The 18,057-nt window shown below is 39.9% G+C and overlaps 1 protein-coding gene across 4 annotated transcripts in view; it reads left to right on the top strand.

Annotated features, from left to right (window-relative positions):
* The window catches only part of PTPRA (protein tyrosine phosphatase receptor type A), a 144,981-nt gene that overhangs the window by 107,464 nt on the left and 19,460 nt on the right, over positions 1–18,057 (top strand). For all 4 annotated transcript variants that reach the window (XM_028144699.2, XM_028144696.2, XM_054724542.1 and 1 more), the window contains 4 exons: positions 137–273; positions 12,785–12,875; positions 14,343–14,419; positions 17,001–17,037. In XM_028144699.2, coding sequence (XP_028000500.1) covers positions 137–273; positions 12,785–12,875; positions 14,343–14,419; positions 17,001–17,037 — 342 coding nt within the window. The remainder of the gene's footprint in view (positions 1–136; positions 274–12,784; positions 12,876–14,342; positions 14,420–17,000; positions 17,038–18,057) is intronic.

Genomic DNA, 18,057 nt, shown 5'->3' with positions numbered 1-18,057 from the left:
CTAAAAGGAAGAAGATTTGAAGAGAGCAGCTCTAGTTCTTGGAAGCTCGGCCCATGAGATAGAATCCCCAATTTAGTTTCCAGAGAAGGGCTAGTCCCCAGGGCATATGACTAACCTTCCCCCTTGTGCATTGCAGAACCCCAGAGTGTGCCACTTCTGGCCAGGTCCCCAAGCACCAACAGGAAGTATCCACCTCTGCCCGTAGATAAGCTGGAAGAGGAGATTAACCGGAGAATGGCCGATGACAACAAACTCTTCAGAGAGGAATTCAACGTGAGTTCTTTGCTGAGACTAGTGTGTCAGCAGGGAGGAAGGCAGACCTAAGGTCTTGGGGGAGAAAACAGGTTTTTAATGGGTTAAGAGGTGAGAAAATGTTTACCAAGTTCTTCTGACTCCTTTCCTATGTGATTATGGACAGGAAATGAATAATTTGTCTTACCTCCCTTATCTATCCATCTATTCATTCATCGTCACATCTGTTACTTTGTTTAATAAATACTTATTAAGCATTTAATATGTGCTATGTGCCAGGGATTTGCTGGGGAGCAAAAACAGATTTAGTTTCTACACTCAAGAAATTCACTGTCTATAAATAAGAACAAAAAAATAAGTTCAGCTGAGACCGGTTTGGCTCAGTGGATAGAGCGTCAGCCTGCGGACTGAAGGGTCCCGGGTTCGATTCCGGTCAAGGGCATGTACCTTGGTTGCGGGCACATCCCCGGTGGGGGGTGTGCAGGAGGCAGCTGGTCGATGTTTCTCTCTCATCGACGTTTCTAGCTCTCTGTCCCTCTCCCTTCCTCTCTGTAAAAAATCAATAAAATATATTAAAAAAAATAATAATAAGTTCAGATAACAATAATAGGACATGAAGGACTGGCGTATAGTAGTAGGAGCCTATATTAACGGTGGCCTTTTAGAGTTTGGATTAGGGATCCCAGAGTGTCTTAAGTAGACAAGGAGTAGCTCAGTGTGGAAAATGAGGACCATGGCAGACTGCAGAGTAAAGGCCTCATCTTGGGAATTTATATTCATATTTTTTTTATAACTCCCTCAAGAAAGCAGAACGTATTTGTGAATCTACCAGTTGGTGATTCTAGTCCATTGGTTCTGATCCCAGGTCAGAACTTCCTTGAAGAAATGATGTTTTCATTGAGACCCAATCAAAGGCAAAGACATTGGGGAAAGGGAAATGGAGCGGGGGGAGGGGGAGGGGCTGGAGGGGGGCAGCTCGACTTTCCAGGCACTGGAAATAGCAGGAGTAGGCTGTTAATAATGAGGGTAGGTGAGGGAAGGGCCCATTCAGAAAATAAAGAAGGGCTATATATGGCTGAAGGGCAGAGACTCAAGAGAATAGTAAGAGATGAAACTGAAAGAAGATAAGGCCAGACATAGATCTTATAGATTGTCGTGAAAGAAATAGAGCTATGGACTAACCTGGTTTATATTTTGAAAAAAATGACTGGCGCTATATAGAGAACGGCCCAAGGGGAGATCAGAATAGGTGCAGGGATTACAGTTGGGGGCTGCAGCAGCTGTTGATACCAGAGGTGCTGATAGATTGACGTAAGCTGGTCATGATTAGGGAAAGGGGAATGGATTTGAGGACATAGAGAACCAACTTGGGCATTGGTAAACTCTCAGTCTCCTTACACCTTTCAACTGAAGCTTGTGTGTCAGCTTTGTCTCTTAGGCTGGCTCCCCTCGTGACACCAAAATGGCTACCCCAGTTCAAGGCACCACATGGAGATTTCACCAGGGCAAGTGGACAAAGGATGACTGTTTGTTTCTGTGTGTCTCCTTTTATCAATGAGAAAAACTTTCCCAAAAGCTTCTGGAGACTTCCCTTGTCACATGCTTCTTTTTAAACCAGTCATAAGCAAGGGAGAAATAGGCTTACTGCAACTGACTGAACCCAGTCCAAATTATTGGAGCTCTAATAGCAAGAAGGAAAGGAGCGACAATTACCAAGTGGGTGGGTCACCACTCATCCGCTCCACCAGTGAAGGGTTTGGTCAGATTTGCACTCTGAGAAAATCATTAGCTCCAAGTGGAGAATAGATGGGAGGGAGGCAAGAATTGAAGCAAAAGACTGTTTACTGGGCAAGAGTTAATAGAATAACTTGGACCCTTTTTTTCTGGCTGTTGAAAAAACAGCATCATTTTTGCTCATTGTTGCTTGAGACTTGGTCCCACAATATAGCACCCCAGCAATGGCCTGGCGCGGGGGGGGGGGGGGGGGGGGGAGGGGGGGGGGGCGGGGTCTGTTGGAGCGTTGTGCCACACCCAAAGGTTGAGGGTTCAATCCCCGGTCAGGTTGCATTTGGGAGGCAACTGATCAATGTTTTCTCCCTCACATCAATGTTTCTCTCTCAAACAAACAAAAAAACATATTCTCAGGTGAGGATTTAAAAAAAAAAAAAAAGGGGGGGGGGGAAAGCCCACAGCCTCAGCACCATCACTAGGTCTCCAATAGATGACTACTGTTTTACAGTCTGTAGTGCCAACTGTTTCTGGGTAATGGAGTATGTGTCCCCATGGCCATACTTCTTTTTGTGTGAAATGAAGTCTTTGTTTGAAGGTAATAGTCACTGAGATCCCATGATAAGGCAATCCAGTAAATCCTTGAATAGAGGTGGTGTCTTAGAGGCATAGTAGGCAAATTCAGTAGATATTGTGGTGAGAGCTAATTGCCAGGCTACCATGGCCACTATATTCATGGACTCATTGGGCCACACTGGGATATTAAGGGAAATAGCTAATCAAGATCTCCTTGGTTGTTAGCAATGAGTGCCATCTGGGAAGAGCATAACTAGTTCCTATCTTTTTTATTTCAGTTGTCTACTACCTTGGGATCGGTTTAGATCCTGACTGCCAATGAAGTGGATAGCCTTGCTTGAAGTTCTGTTCATTAGAAGGATTTCTCTTTTATATCATTCAGGGCCATTCCTTAAGTCAATTATCCCACAGCAGTCTACCTCCAGAATGGGCTAGCATGTCTCAGAGCCATTTGTACACTAGGCTGGATGTTTTTCTTTGTCAGTCAACTGTTGAAATCATCGGGAAGTCAGAGGTGCCTATTAAAGGGAGTGGGTGTGTGGCAAATGTTCTGTACACATCACTTCCAGCTGGTGGTGGAATTTTGTTAGACATGTCCAAATTTATGGCTTGTTGAATCACATAATACTTAGTTGAAGTCATTATCTAGTGTCCCATGGTTAGACTTACATTCTCTACCAGAGTATGCTGACAAGATCATGGTCTTGTTCCCAAATCTTAAGGTTTTCTAATGTGATTCTCCTGCTCAACTTTACCCAGACACCTGGGGCCCCATATGCCAGTTTCTCCATGGCCTTGATCAGCTGGAGAGCCTTCTGTTTTCAGATCACTCGATAAATGAGTCAAAGCAGGGCATCAACATGTGTTATATGCTGTCTCCAAAATCCAAAATGGCCCAGCAAACATGACTCCTCCTTTGGGGTGGGGATAGGGGGAAGCAGCAACTTGTCCTTTAGTGGATATCCTCACATGCGAAAGCCTTTGACTTTCAGAAAACTTGACTGAGGTGGCAGACCACTGTATTTTTATGTCTAGCATGTACATCTAAGATACACAGTATCTGCTCTTCAAGGCCTCTCAGCTTTGTCAAGGTTATGTCCTGTGAAACAGTAAGACAAAATCCTAATAAACCAGGTTATAGCAAAGGTCAAAATGACTTATTACTGGGGCTGCTTCTGCCTTGAGAAAGGGAAATTGTTTCATGTAGTCATTGTGTACCATAAAGGGGTAAAAACGTGCACTTGCCTCATTAATAGTGATATTCCAGGTACTAGGGGTTAAGTTAATCTATAGGAAGGAGAGTACATCTGGAAAAGCAACTGCAAATCTATGGCTCCACATGTTTCATAGTTATAATCTACTGACATCTTAAAAACTTAGTCTTTTGTGTTAGTGTAGTTGGTAGCTTGCATAGAGGGTAATAGGAAGCATCAGAATAGCTAATGCTAGTAGTTATTGAGCATTCATTTTATGCCATCATTAAACTTAGACATATAAATGGATTATCTCATCATTATCCTGCAACTTTTAAGTCTTCTATATCACTTAGGATTTCTGTGACTCACCTAGGGACTTACATTTGGTAGAGATTGCTGCTCCAGCAATTTGCATTTGCTCTTGCTACTGTAATAGTCCTTATCCAAAGGCTTCAGGTAGTCTAGTGTGGATATTTTGCTGCTTGCTATAGATATCTATTCTAACCATACATTGGAAAAATACTTTGTTCCTAATGTGAGGCCAGTTCAGGCCAAAACTCCTTCCATCAGCTGGCCAGCAAAAGCTCCATTCTAGCTGGCATAAAATAATGACATTCTGGGTTCTCAGGAATTAGTTAGCTCAAGGCCAGACCCCAAATGGTGATTCCCCTTTACCTAGTGAAGTTATCATGGCAAATGGCTGCAGAATCTTAGGGGGAAATGAAGACGATGGTTCATGGTATATGCATGTTGATGTGCTGTGGAAGGATCTTCCTTACATGTGCCCATCATTGAAGTGCTCTGAGTCTCTAAACTGACCCAGGCCTGGGAGTTGGGTAGAGAAGGGGTCCTTTCTCCAGCATGGCAGTCTAGTCAGGCCTCCTCAACTGTCCTGGGCTAGCTGCCTCTCATTTCCTTTATTGGGAGCTTCACAATGAATTATCCAAAACCAGAAATGTTTGAGCCTTGGTGACTATGGCCTCTGAGGCTCCTTCCATCCCACTAAGATCAAAAATCCCATTTTGAAGCCAGTCCCTACCACCAGCATCTCATTGTGGTAAAGACAGCCAGGAAAGCACTTCTGAAAGAAGTGTACACCCTCTAGCAAGGCACTTGTGGATCCCATCAAGGACATGGTGAAAGGATCAGTAAGAAGGTTGAGCCTGTTGGATCCCATGTAACACTGATCTCTACTTTGTGCCAAGAATTTTCTGACTTTTCATTGTTACCTAGCTGAATCCAACTCAGGCCAGGTTTCCACTGGCCAACCCAGCCCACCATTAGAACGCTGGCCAGTTTCCTGAGCTGTTACACTAACTCAGAAGTTTAGTTAACCATACCATAATTACAAATTGACCTTCTACAAAAATTAAGCTCTCCTTTCCCTTTTTGGAGGTATTTGATGATCTAACTCAATTAATTAATTCAGTTTCTTCTATTAGCTCCTTGCTTTTCTACCTTGTTTATGTATTTTACCCTCTAGGTTGTGTTATGCTTGCATCCTTATATCCATGAGCAGTGAGAGCTGGGTTGCGTAGAACTTTTCATCATGAAAACAAGATACAGTAGAGAGATTTTTAGAAGTTTGCCTTTGCCAACTCCTCTGTTGCCTTTCAGCATTATTTCAATTGTCTCACCAAGGCCCTGTCTTGCACACAAGCAACCCACGAAAGATGTGAATTCCATTGTCATTAATATTTAGCAACCAGCAAAATTCTGAAATGTTATCATTTGGTTCAGCAAAAAACATAGCACAGTCATAGAAAGGCCCTGAGCCTTGCACTGTTTGTGGAGGTGAGCATTTGATATTGGAGCTGGGCTTTTTCTTATTTTGTTACCCGATATTGTCAGAAATAATTCTACTCGTCAGTGTCAACATTTCTTATCTACTTTTAATTGGAATTCTCCCACCCCTTTACCACCAGCTGAAACACATTCCAGGTGACTCAAGCAATAACTGAAGTTCCTTTCTCTTTATCTGAACACAAGAATCAGATTTACATCACCCACATTTCTCCCATCAGTTTCTCAACTACAACCCACTCACTCATATTAACTGCTAAGTCAGTTAAGGTCCTTTATTTAAAAACCAGAGAAGTCAATACAACTAAATGAAGCAAAACAACAAAACTGTCAGTTGGGGAGACATTGGAAAAGTTGACAGAACCGAAAGATGAGGTAGGCTACCAGCCCTTGGGCAGAGCAGGCCCTGTTCTGCTGGCTCTAGGGTCTTTTCAGGAAGCCTCTGCTGCTTTCAAAGTCCTGGCAAAGAGAATCTGGTTGGCACAGTGTGGGGCAAGTGTGACTGTGCTTGCATCAGTCAGCCCTATCAGGAAAGAGGCTGACGGATAACACTTAGGACAAACACACCAATTTGTGTCTACTATCATAGAATAGTATTTTTATGGTCATGGAGTAAGGAGGACCTTTCTAAGCAAAACACAATATTCAGCCCCAAATGGAATAGATTGAAATATATTTAAAATGTTAAATGTCTCTATGAAAAATGTCTCCATAAAAAGTGGCCAACTGGGAGAAGCTATATGCCACAGGTAGACAGAACATTCCATAATATATAGAGCTTCTACAAACCTGTGAGGTAACAGTAAACATTGCTATTGCAAAATTGGCAAGTCACCGAAAAATAAAAGGTCTATAAACATGATAAAAAGCTCAACTACATCTAGTCATCAGGGAAGGCAAGATTAAAACTAACCATTATTTTGAGCCTGTCAGATATGAAAATTTTAAAAGACTGATATCATATACTGTCATTGACAGGTAGAAAGAGTTCAAATTGGCATAGCATTGGAAGGATGATTTAACAGTATCAAGCAAATTTTAAATATCTACACTATCTGACCTGACTTCTAAGACTCTAATAGAAAACCAAATATGTATTTGTATGTGGATGCTCATTACAGCATTATTTCTAATAGTAAAGAAAATTAAAAGTAGATATCTATCCAATAGCAGAATGGCTAAATGAGTTCTTGTGTCCATTATGAAATTCTGTACTGTTATTAAAATAAATGTTTTGGCATAGAAAGATCTAAGTTGTACTGTTAATAAAGAAAACACATTACAGATGACTATACATGGTATAATACCCCCTTTAAAAATGTATGAGTGTATTAATGCATTTTTTTAAATCTGGAAGAAGAATACTGTGAACTGTGAGCAATGGGTTACCTATAAGGGAAAGTAGAATGTAGGAGAGACATGATAGGGAATTTCCTCTTTCTTCTGAATTTATTTGACTGACTTTTACAACAAGCGTCTTCTTTTTATAACGTTTTTTAAAGCAGAGGTTTAAAAAAAATATATGGTAAATAAAGCTAATGGAACTTAGATTTAGGATGGATATACTGCATGTAGAATAAAGAGTTGATGTCCCTAGCTTGAACTATGCCAGGAGTCTTATGGTCGGGGCTCTGTGAAAAGGAATGGGAAGTTGTTTTGGAGAAAAAATGTACCATGGGGGTGAACAGTTGAAGGAACAATGGTCATAGGACACAACAGTTGTTTTCAGATATTTGACAGGCTTTTTAAAAAGAGAGTGTAGCATCTTGATGAAACCCTACCATGGTTGAAAGTTCCATGAGATTGTGTTTGTCCTAGAATTATAAGCTGCAACTTTTTTATTGACTAGTATTTGTCTTAGAAGGAAGCACTGAATTTGTTTAAAAGAAACGTTTTGAAAAGTCACTTATTGAGGTCCCTAAAGCATGTCCAAGTTTAAAACACACACACACACACACACACACACACACACACACACACACACACACACACACACACATTGGTTAGCTCCTGAGAGGAAGGGGATAGAGAGCGAGATGAGAAGGAATGAGGTGGAGCTAGTGAGACGGTTAAAATGTGTGCATTACAAGATGTGACACCCCATTGTTCAGGATCCTACATCTTTAAGAGCTTAATTCTTGGATTTCCAGATGAAAAGGTTTGTGTGTGTAATCTGGTGACAGGACTGTGTGACATTGGAGTGAGGTAGAAGCAAAGTAGCATCTACATTGATGAGTTGTCTCTAAACAAATGAATTGGAGCCAAAGGCTAATAGGAAATTAGCAGGTGCTGTGTCAAGGGCTTTGAATTCAACATTCTAGGGAATTGGGGTTTCAGAGTTTCCAAGGGGCAGAGAAGGTGCCAGCTGACATCTGAGTTTTACACTAGTCAGTACAAGGGAAGTGCAAAAGAAATTGTGTATCTGGGTGTTGGGTCCTTCCAAATAAACTGTTCCAGGATGAGATAAACTACCTTGGAAGGTGTTGATTCCCCATCACAGCAGAATATTCAGGCACTGATAGCTATTATGTGAGAGTATTTAAAAGGGAAATTCAAACATAAAAGTGAATGAATGAGATTCAAAACAGTACTGGAGATCTTAGCATCGTGAAGCAGGAAAAGAAATGAAAGGTATTAAAGATTGGAAAGGCAGAGACAAAGTATGCATTTTTCACAGAATAGAATAGTGTCCTCAGAGAAATGCAAAGTCTCATCAGATAAATTATCAGAATTGGTAAGTTATTTTAGTAAGATTGATAGATACAAAAACAGCATTAAAAATTAATGCATTTCTTTGCATAAGCCATGGTCAGAATCTAATACTAATTTTTAAAAGATGGCCATTTACTGTAGCATTTAAAATGTAAAGTACCTAAGAATAAATTTAACAATATTTACAAAATCTTTAGAGAAAATATTTAAATGTTTGAAGACATTAAAGAAAGAGCCTAAATTAAAGGCTCAATATTGTAAAGATGTCAATTCTCCCCAAACTGATATGTAGATTCAATGCAATTCCAATAAAAATCCCAACAGGTTTTTTGTGGAACTTGACAAGCTGATTCTAAATTTATATGGAGGAGAAAAGATTCAAGAATAGTCAAGACATTCCTGAAGAAGAAGAACAAGGTGAGGAGATCTGCCTTACCAGATATAAAGAGTTATTATAAAATCTAGTAATTAAGACAGTTATGTATTGGCACTGGGATAGACGGATTGATCAATGGAATAAAATAGAGAGCCCCAAAGCAGATTTATGTGTAAATGGAAGCCTACACAATGCAGAAATGCAGTTGTAGTTTTGTTGGATGAAAAGATGGTCTTTACAATAAATAATGCTGGGACAATTAGGTAATCCTATGGGAATAAATGAAAATTAATTCTTATCTCATACCAGAAACAAAAATCAGTCCCAGTTAGTATGCACACTGAAATCTAAAAGACAAAATGATGAAACATGAATGAATGTAGGAAAATATAATCTCACAAGAGGAAAGGATTCTTAAAACTTAAAATGTTGATAAAGGGAAAGATTAACCAACTTGACTACATTATGATGTAAAACTTCTGTTCATAAATAGATACCATAAAAAAATGAAAGGACAGGCCACAAACTTGGCAAAAAATATCTGTAACACTTAATAACTGATAAAGAATGAGTATCCAGAATATATAAACAACTCCTACAAATTAATAAGAAAACAAACAAGCAATCCAGGAGAAAAATGGGGGAAATACTTGCTAGTAGTTCACAGAAGAAGAAACCCTGTTGACCAGTCATCTGTGGAAAAATGGTCAACTTCATTAATAAATCAGGAGAAGTATAAATTAAACCGACCTTTGATACATTTAAAGTCTGATGATAGCAAATGTTGATGAGGATACAAAACAACTGGGAACACTTTACATGGCTGATGGGAGTGTAAATTGTTACAACAACTTTGAAAAACAATTTGGCCTTATCTGGTAAAGTTATAGATACTCATACCTAAAACTCTTGCACATGTGCATGAGGAAACATACCAATTTGTGTTTGAAGTAGGATTGTTCATTGTAAACAACCCCAGTATTCGTCAGTAGTAGAGTGGATAAATAAATGTTGGTATGGACTCAAAATGGAGCACTGCAAAGTAAAGTGAATGAACTTTGGCTACATGGAACAACCTAGATGAATCTTCAGAACATAACATTGGACAAAATAAAAACAAGTTACCACCGATTATGATTCAGTTTTTATCAAAAAATAGACTGAATAATAAAAAATATTGTTTAAGGATACAAGATATATGGGATACAAATAAATTAAAGCAAGATAATGATAAACACAATATTTTCAAGTTTATTTGTGAGAAGGAGGAGTATATGATGAGGGAAAAGACCAAAGAGAACTTCTAAGTTAAATTGTGTGATGGATATATTGGTATTTTTAGAAATATAAAAATTGAAAAACTGTTTTAAAAAACATGTTTTTTAAAAATGGCTTAATCTTGCTTCCAGTGAAGGCTTACACAAGGGATGAAACGGTCTTTGATGCCACCTAGTGTTTCAAGAGATTTTAACATCTAAAGCCTTCTAGTTAGCTGCTGCTTCCTAACTCTGGGGGCTAGGTTTTTCAGGGTAGAAACGAAAAGGAGTAAGATTCTCCTTGTTTTCATCCCTGACAGGCTCCTCAGCCTGACCCTTTGCATCTAGCACCATGTTCTCTAGAGCAAGCCCTTTTCTCTTGTCAAACAGTAGCTCCTGTTTCTTCCTCACTTTTCTTTTAGGAACCTTTCTCAGCATGGCTGGAGACCTAGTTTTTCTTCATCATGACCTGAGGAGCTAGGGATGCTGATAGGACTATGGTCATGGTTATTACTGACCCTGGGGACTATTTTCAAGTCTTGCTGTCTACCTTTGTGCTACATCATTTAAGACAGGTGTATAGGGAAAGTAATGCCTCTGAATTAGTTGTGGGGGCTTTAAAAACTTGTATCTTATCCTGCTCTGACCAGGGTGGAAACATGGAAATCTAGCCTACCTGGGTGAATTGGGAAATTCCAGTCTTAGGTAGGGTCTCTGTTCATGTGTAGGAGTCCTGCTCAGGATACTTTCCCTCCTCCCCACCCCCACTTAAGTATTAGCAGCACTGGGTCTAAAGAAATTGCTTCTCAATAAAATAACATGTAGAATCTCCAGGGTTTTAACTCTGAACGGAAAATCCTAAGTGAAGGCAGATGGACTATGAGATTTTGACTCCCTTTATCTTAGGATCTTTTAATTTCTCTTTATTACTGTCTTGATGGTTCCCAGGAAACATGTTTGCTTCCTTCTTAGAGATCTTGCTTTCATCTGGTAAAATTAGTTCCTTTCAAGCTGGCATTTCCTTTAATCATATATTTTTTTATTATCAAAATTAGAAACCAAAGAGTCACCCTTTATTCCTGTCTCTTTCTATCCCCAATCTACATTCCTTTCATTCCATCTCTCAACCTAGTAACTCTGTCTCCAGAATATATCTCAAATGCATCTATTTCCTTGTACCATCATCTTTCCATGTTTCTATTCTTGTTTGCCAGTCCATTTTCCATGTATCAGCTAAAGTGATTCTTTAAAATATACAAGGTCTTTAAAACCTTGAATGGTTTCCTCATGCACTTAAAATTCAAGCTCCCTATTGAAGGGCCTATGTGGAAATGTGTGAATTAACCTTACCAAGCTCATCTCCTCCCACTTCCTCTTGCCATCCCCACCAATCACACTTTCTATGTAATACGTTCACTGACCTTTTAGTTCTTCCCACAAGCCAAGCCTTCTCCTCTCTCTTGAGTCACCACAGATGCTGATCACTGTGCCTAGAATACTGTTTTCCACACTCATCCTTCCTCTAAGTTTGGGTATTCTTTCTCTAATAGCGTCTTGTTCTTTCATTGCATATATTGTGGTGTATTATTTTATATTTATTTGTTTAATGTCCGTCTTTCACACACAAGTTTGTATTGTCTATGAGAGTAAGAACTGTGTATATGATTGATTCACCACTGTTTGCTCTGTATCTAGTCCAGTATCTGAGAGGTATACAACATATATTTGTTAAAGGAATAAGTGAAAAATAACACATGAACCATAATTTACTTAACTCTTTCCCTACTGCTGAATATTAAAGCTGTTTTCAGTTTTGGGTCATTCTAAACAATGATGAAGTAAATAATTTGAACGTAGAGATTTTTATTTCTTTAGGCTAGATTCTCAGAAGTGGAGTTGCTAGATCAAAGAGTATGAATATTTTTAATTTTATTTTTAAGGCTTATAAGACATATTTCCAAATCATTTATGGTTTCTAGGTTGGAATTTTTAACTGTTTCCTTTTTTGCTTTCTTAGTTTTGAATATATGGGACATATCAAAAGAAAACAGTTCAAATAATAAGGCTTAGCTTCCCGCTCCTTTTAAAAATTAATTTATTAAATGCTTATTCTATGCCTGACAGATTATTTTATTTATTCCTTATGTGGCAGATATTAGCAACCCAATTTTACAGATGAGGGGATTTGGGCCTAGAAAGTTGAACTGTTTTGCTCAAGTTCAGACAATCCAGACTATCTCGTGTCAAACCATTTATGCTTATCCATATACCTACCTAATACACATGTCCTTCAAAATTGCTGCATAGTCACTACCACCTCACCAGATCCTCTGCTTCCTAACTGCTGAATCCCTGTGAATGCCTGCCCTCCCAACCACCTGCCTATCCTTGTTTCCTTGCTACATGATGCTAGAGGCTGGGTTGCCATGCCCCTTTGTCAGGGCCTAGAGAAGACCTAACTCAGCTAACTGTCCAGAGCACTCCTGTGTGGTTCATTCTGAGATGCATCTTATCTTTGCATTGTGGTTAGCATGAGGATAAATGGCTCAACCCTTTATGTCTCCACTCCAATTAACAGGGTGGTCCAATTTGACACAGCATTGTAATAGGCCCCTAACCACATGGTAACCATATAAAGAGCATGCTGCATAATAACAGGAAGGGCATTCTGCTCCTGGGGATTCTTGGTGGTAAACTCTAAGAAATGTGCAGGCTCTTTAGGAAAAGGAACACTCTCTGTGTTAGGCTGCAAGTGTTCCCTTGGGCCCATCTTTTTCCCCCAAGGAAAGGTAGAACTTGCTGCCAGGTGGGGAGTTGGTGTAGCAGTCTGCATGTTTGGTGTTTATCCCTGTTAGTAACTCCTCTAATTTCTCTTAACCTTTCAGGCTCTCCCTGCTTGTCCTATCCAGGCCACCTGTGAAGCTGCCTCCAAGGAGGAAAATAAGGAAAAAAATCGATATGTAAACATCTTGCCTTGTGAGTGTTTGTAGGGTTTCTAGGGATGTAACCTGAAACTGCATCTCTAGCCAGTTTTTCTGAGTCTGGAAAGAATTTTGTGATTGATCATAGGAGGGTTGGTAAAGAGAGTAAGGTCAGGCCTTCTGTCAAGCTAAAATTGCCTTTATGGCTCCCAATGCGACCCCAGGTACTTACAAAGTCAGTAGGGGTGCTTAATTAGTTTTTTTGTGGCAAGCCTAAAGTTTCTAGGAGGTTAGGGAGAGCAGTTTCAATAGGACCAGATAGGAAGTGGGTTGTTTATGGGGTGTTTTTTTTTGTAGTGCTCACTGCAAAGAAATTATGATACAGAGTTCTCTTTATAAACCTTCCCAGAGTTAGTCATTACTAATCAGTTGACCTATATAGCCTAATAGACATTTTTCTAGACCAGGGGTCTCCAGAATGTGGGATATACATAATCCAGTGGGATAAGAGAGCAAAATATTTGAACTTTGCCTTGTTTTTATAATGACTTTTTTGTGTATAAATTATATAACTTATTCTTTAAAGACCTTCTGGTATATTTTTGGGTGCATAACATATGAGAGATCACTATATATTTATATACTAGTATACTGTACTTATGTCTTCCTATTTGTATGAATATATGTATGTATTTATATATATATATATATTTAATATAATTGATACATTATATACATTGTTCAGACCCCCCCCCCTTTTTTTTTTTTTAAATCCTCACCCAAGGATATATTTTCTATTGATTTCTAGAGAAAGTCGGAGAAACATCGATGTGAGAGAGGCACAACAATTGGTTGTCCCCTCTCCCCGCCCTGCCCTTACCAGGGCTGGGGAACCTGCAACTGAGGTACTTGCCCTTGACCAGGAATCAAACCTGAGACCCTTTGGTCCTTGGGTCAACACTGACCACTGAGCCAAATTGGCCAGGGCAGACCTTTTTTCTTTTAACAATATTGTCAATTCATCTGTTGAGAAACAAAAGTACTCACTTTCCTCTTTATCAACTGCTTACTATTCCATATATTTTTTTTTTTCTTTAAGAATAGTTTATTGATTTTTTAGAGAGAGAGGGAGAGAAAGAAACATCAATGTGAGAGCAAAACATTGATCAGCTGCCTCTTGCATGCCGCCTACCAGGGATCAAGTCTGAACCCGGGCATGTGCCCTGACCAGAATCGAACTGGCAACCTTTCAGTGCACAGGACAATGCCCACCCAACAGCCATACCGGCCAGATCTGTGGACATATCTTAATTTATTTAACTAGTCCCCTAATGATGATTGAGATATGTCCAAATATTTGCTGTTATAAGTAGTTGCTTCAGTGACATCTTTATACATCTGTGTCTCTGTATACATAGGCACAAATGTCTTATCTGGCCTGGTTGTGTCAGGACCAGTGAGAAATAAAATTGGATTTAACTATTTTATTAACTAAATATTTAAAGATTATTTTTTTCCCTAGATGATCACTCTAGAGTCCATCTGACACCAGTTGAAGGAGTTCCAGATTCCGATTACATCAATGCTTCATTCATCAATGTAAGGACCTCAAGCTTTCTCATCATTACCTTGAACTGAGTCCTTCCCAGCTTCATGTTAAGAGGAGTATTTGTCATTTCAAGTTTTCCCTGAGGAGTCTAATTTTTTAAGTGACTGAAAAGAAAGGTGGTTTTTTTTTTTAATTTTCATATATTTTTATTGATTTCAGAGGGAGAAAGAGAGAGAAATATCAATGATGAGAGAGAATCATTGATCGGCTGCCTCCACACCCCCCACTAGGGATTGAGCCCATAACCTGGGCATGTGCCCTGACTGGGAGTCGAACTGTGACCTCCTGGTTCATAGGTCGATGCTCAAGCACTGAGCCACGCCAGCCGGGCTAAAGGGGTTTATTATAAGATACTGGATAGCTTACAAATCTGTGGGAAAGCCGATGAAACAAGCTAAGGTGCTGCTCAGTGAGGAATAGGACAGTCATAGAGATACCCAACTACCCCCTGTGACTCTCATAGTGAAAGTTCTGCAGAAGACCTGGATGCTTCTGCTGCCATGCTTGCCCAAAGACCAAATCTTGCTAGCACAATCACTCTCTCACATCGCTCACTTCTACCCCAGGTCTTATGTGGGAGCATCTGCTAGGTCGGTGCAGAACTGAGCTGCAAGGGACGAATCTAGAGAATTTAGCTTTTAGTGTCTTGGCCTCTGTAGTAAGAAAGTCAAGATAGCAGTGGGTGAGACTGAGTGCTGAGTAAGCCACCTTATAGTATCTGCAAGTTTTCAATACAGCTAAGGGTTTTAATTCATTCTCCGGGCAATGGGGTAATATCGAAGGTATTAAAGACAAGAAGTGACGTGGCCACATTTGTATATTGGTCAGTCAGGTTACTCTGTGCAACATGGATTTAGGAGGGCCAACTAGAGGCTGTTACAGTAGTAGGTAATAGATGACGAGGGCCTGTAGAAAGGTTGAAGAGGAAGCAACAAAATAAAAGCTACTTTGGAGGTAGACTTAACAGGACTTGGTGATTGATTGTATATTTGCGAGAGTAGAGCTTATAGAGAATAGAGTGATCCATGTGGATGTATCCAGCACACAGTTGGTAATGTTCATCTGGAGCTCAGAGGAGATATTCCAAAGCCATGGTCTTGGAAGTTACTTAGAGGGAGAAGATTGGGCCCCGAGGTCCACCAGCCTCTGCCACACACATTGAGCAAGAGACACTCATGAATAAGATAAAAGGAGACTGGGAGAGAAGAGCATCTCAGAGGGCAAAAAGTAAAGCATGGAGGAAATGTTTGGTGGTCAGCAGGGTTAGGTGCAAATGAGAGATCTAGTGAGAAAGCGGTAGCAAATGTGCCTTGGACTTGGAGTATAGGGGTAGGCAGTGTCCTTAAGCAAATTGAGGCCTTGTTATAGGCTGCCAGTTACTTACCAAACCCTTTTTCTCTCCAACTTAATTGAGTTATAGTTTATATAACAAAAATTTGTCTATTTAAAGTGTAGAAGTAAGTAAATTTTATAAAATTTACCAAGTCATGCTGCCATCACCCTAATTGTTTAAGAACAGTTTTAGCAACTTTGTTATATGTAATTCATATACCATAATTTTTACCCATTTAAAGTGTACAATTCAGTGGTTTTTAGTATATTCACAGATATATGCAGCCATCAGTCAATTTTACAACCTTTTTATCACCTCCAAAAAGGAACCCTGTACCCTTTAGTTATTGCCTCTTAGTTTTAGAACGTTTTGATTACCCCAATAAAAACTTCTTGTCCAGATACAGTTAAACCGCATTCCCACCCCTGGCAATCACTTCCCAACCCCTTTTTGTAGAGAGGCAAGATCACAGATGGATCTTGAAAGAAAATGGTGGCAACAGCCAGTGGAGTCAAGGACCTATGGTTTGGGGAACACAAAGGTCTGAAAGCAAACCGGACATTGGTCACAGGGGAGACAAAGCGGGCAGTGGCATAGTTGGCAAGTGGGTCTCCAGCCTGGAGTCTTAGAAGGAACCAGTCTCCTCACTCACCTGTAGAAGTCTAAGAGTGTAGGGTCTTTAGAAGTTACTACCAGTTGTCAGTTTCTCAGAGGCTCCATAGCTATATCCCAGTGCTCCCTTGCTGCTTCTCTCATTGCCTGTAGTGGAGAACCCAGAACACTGGGAGCTGACCTGCCATACCCACAGGTTATTCCCAGAAGTCTTTGCACCAGGGTAAAGCATCATCAGAAAATAACCTTTTTCCTTCCGAGTGTGAGCCCAGCTTCATCCCTGGAACCACCACATATGCTTCTGCCTTGGAGCGTTCCAGTCCATTAACACTAAGACCCAGATTGTAAGGCTCTGAGAACACGTCAGAAATAGGGTCTAGCCTGGGATTTGGGATTTGGATATTCTTTATTAATAATTTACTTGGAGAAGACTACCTAGATCATGTAATCTTTGATTCCTGCTATCCAAAGCTAATCCCTTGGAAGTTTCTAGAATGGAAATTCTTAATTGCCTGGAACTTTTCACAGGGAGGCCTTGTTAACTTGTTGGGAGTCTGGAGAATATTATTTCCAACCCATTTTTGGTTTTCACTTTCTTTTTCTTCCCCACTCTCCTCTCCCCTCAGGGTTACCAAGAAAAGAACAAATTCATTGCTGCACAAGGTAAAGTAATGATTTTTTAAAAATATACCAGGGAGGAAATGGGGGAGAGAGAAACATCAGTGATGAGAGAGAATCATTTACCAGCTGCCTCCTGCCTACACCCTACTGGGGATAGAACCTGCAACCTGGGCGTGTGCGCTGACCAGGAATCGAGCTGTGACTTCCTGGTTTATAGGTCAATGCTCAACCATGGAGCCACTGTAGCCGGGCAAGTAATGATAATTTTTTACTCAGGCTTATCCATGAGCTCATAATGGATTTGGGTTATTTCTTCCAAGAGCTAAATAGATTAATCTGAATGCAGACTCCTTTCTATAATGATTACTATCTGAAAAAAATGTAATCCACCTTGCAAGTTTATAACTAAAGGCCTTGATCTTGATGACTTAGTATCCAGGGGCCATTTAAAAGAAGTCCTTTTGTAAGTGTGCATAACGAGACTGGAGAAGAGAAACACCAATCAGAAAGGATATATGCACCCCTATGTTCATAGCAGCACAATTTACAATAGCTAAGATTTAGAAACAGCCTACATTTCCATTAGCAGATGAATGGATTAGAAAATTGTGGTATAGCTATACAGTGGAATACTACACTGCTGTAAAAAAGAAAGAATTCTTACCATTTGCAACAGCATGAATGGAACTGGAAAGTATTATGCTAAGTGAAATAAGCCAGTCAGTGAAAGATAAATACCACATGATCTCACTCATATGTGGAATATAAAGGACATTATGAACTGTTGAACAAAAATAGAAGCAAAGAAGGATCGAACAGACTGTCAAACTATAGCAGGAAGGCAGGAGAGGGTTGAGGGGGTGGTAAGAGATCAACTGATTTGTATTCATGCATATAAGCACAACCAATAGACGCAGGACACTGGCGGGGGGTAGGGGAGGCCAGGGGGAGGTCAGTGGGGAAAAAAAGAGAGACATATGTACTATTATTTGTAATACCTTTAACAATAAAATAAAAAATAAATAAAGCAGGGGGAAAAAAGACTGGAGAAGGCTATACACG

Source organism: Eptesicus fuscus, chromosome 12 (assembly GCF_027574615.1).
Source record: "Eptesicus fuscus isolate TK198812 chromosome 12, DD_ASM_mEF_20220401, whole genome shotgun sequence".
Taxonomy (NCBI): domain Eukaryota; kingdom Metazoa; phylum Chordata; class Mammalia; order Chiroptera; family Vespertilionidae; genus Eptesicus; species Eptesicus fuscus.
This window is presented reverse-complemented; position numbering and strand designations above follow the sequence as displayed.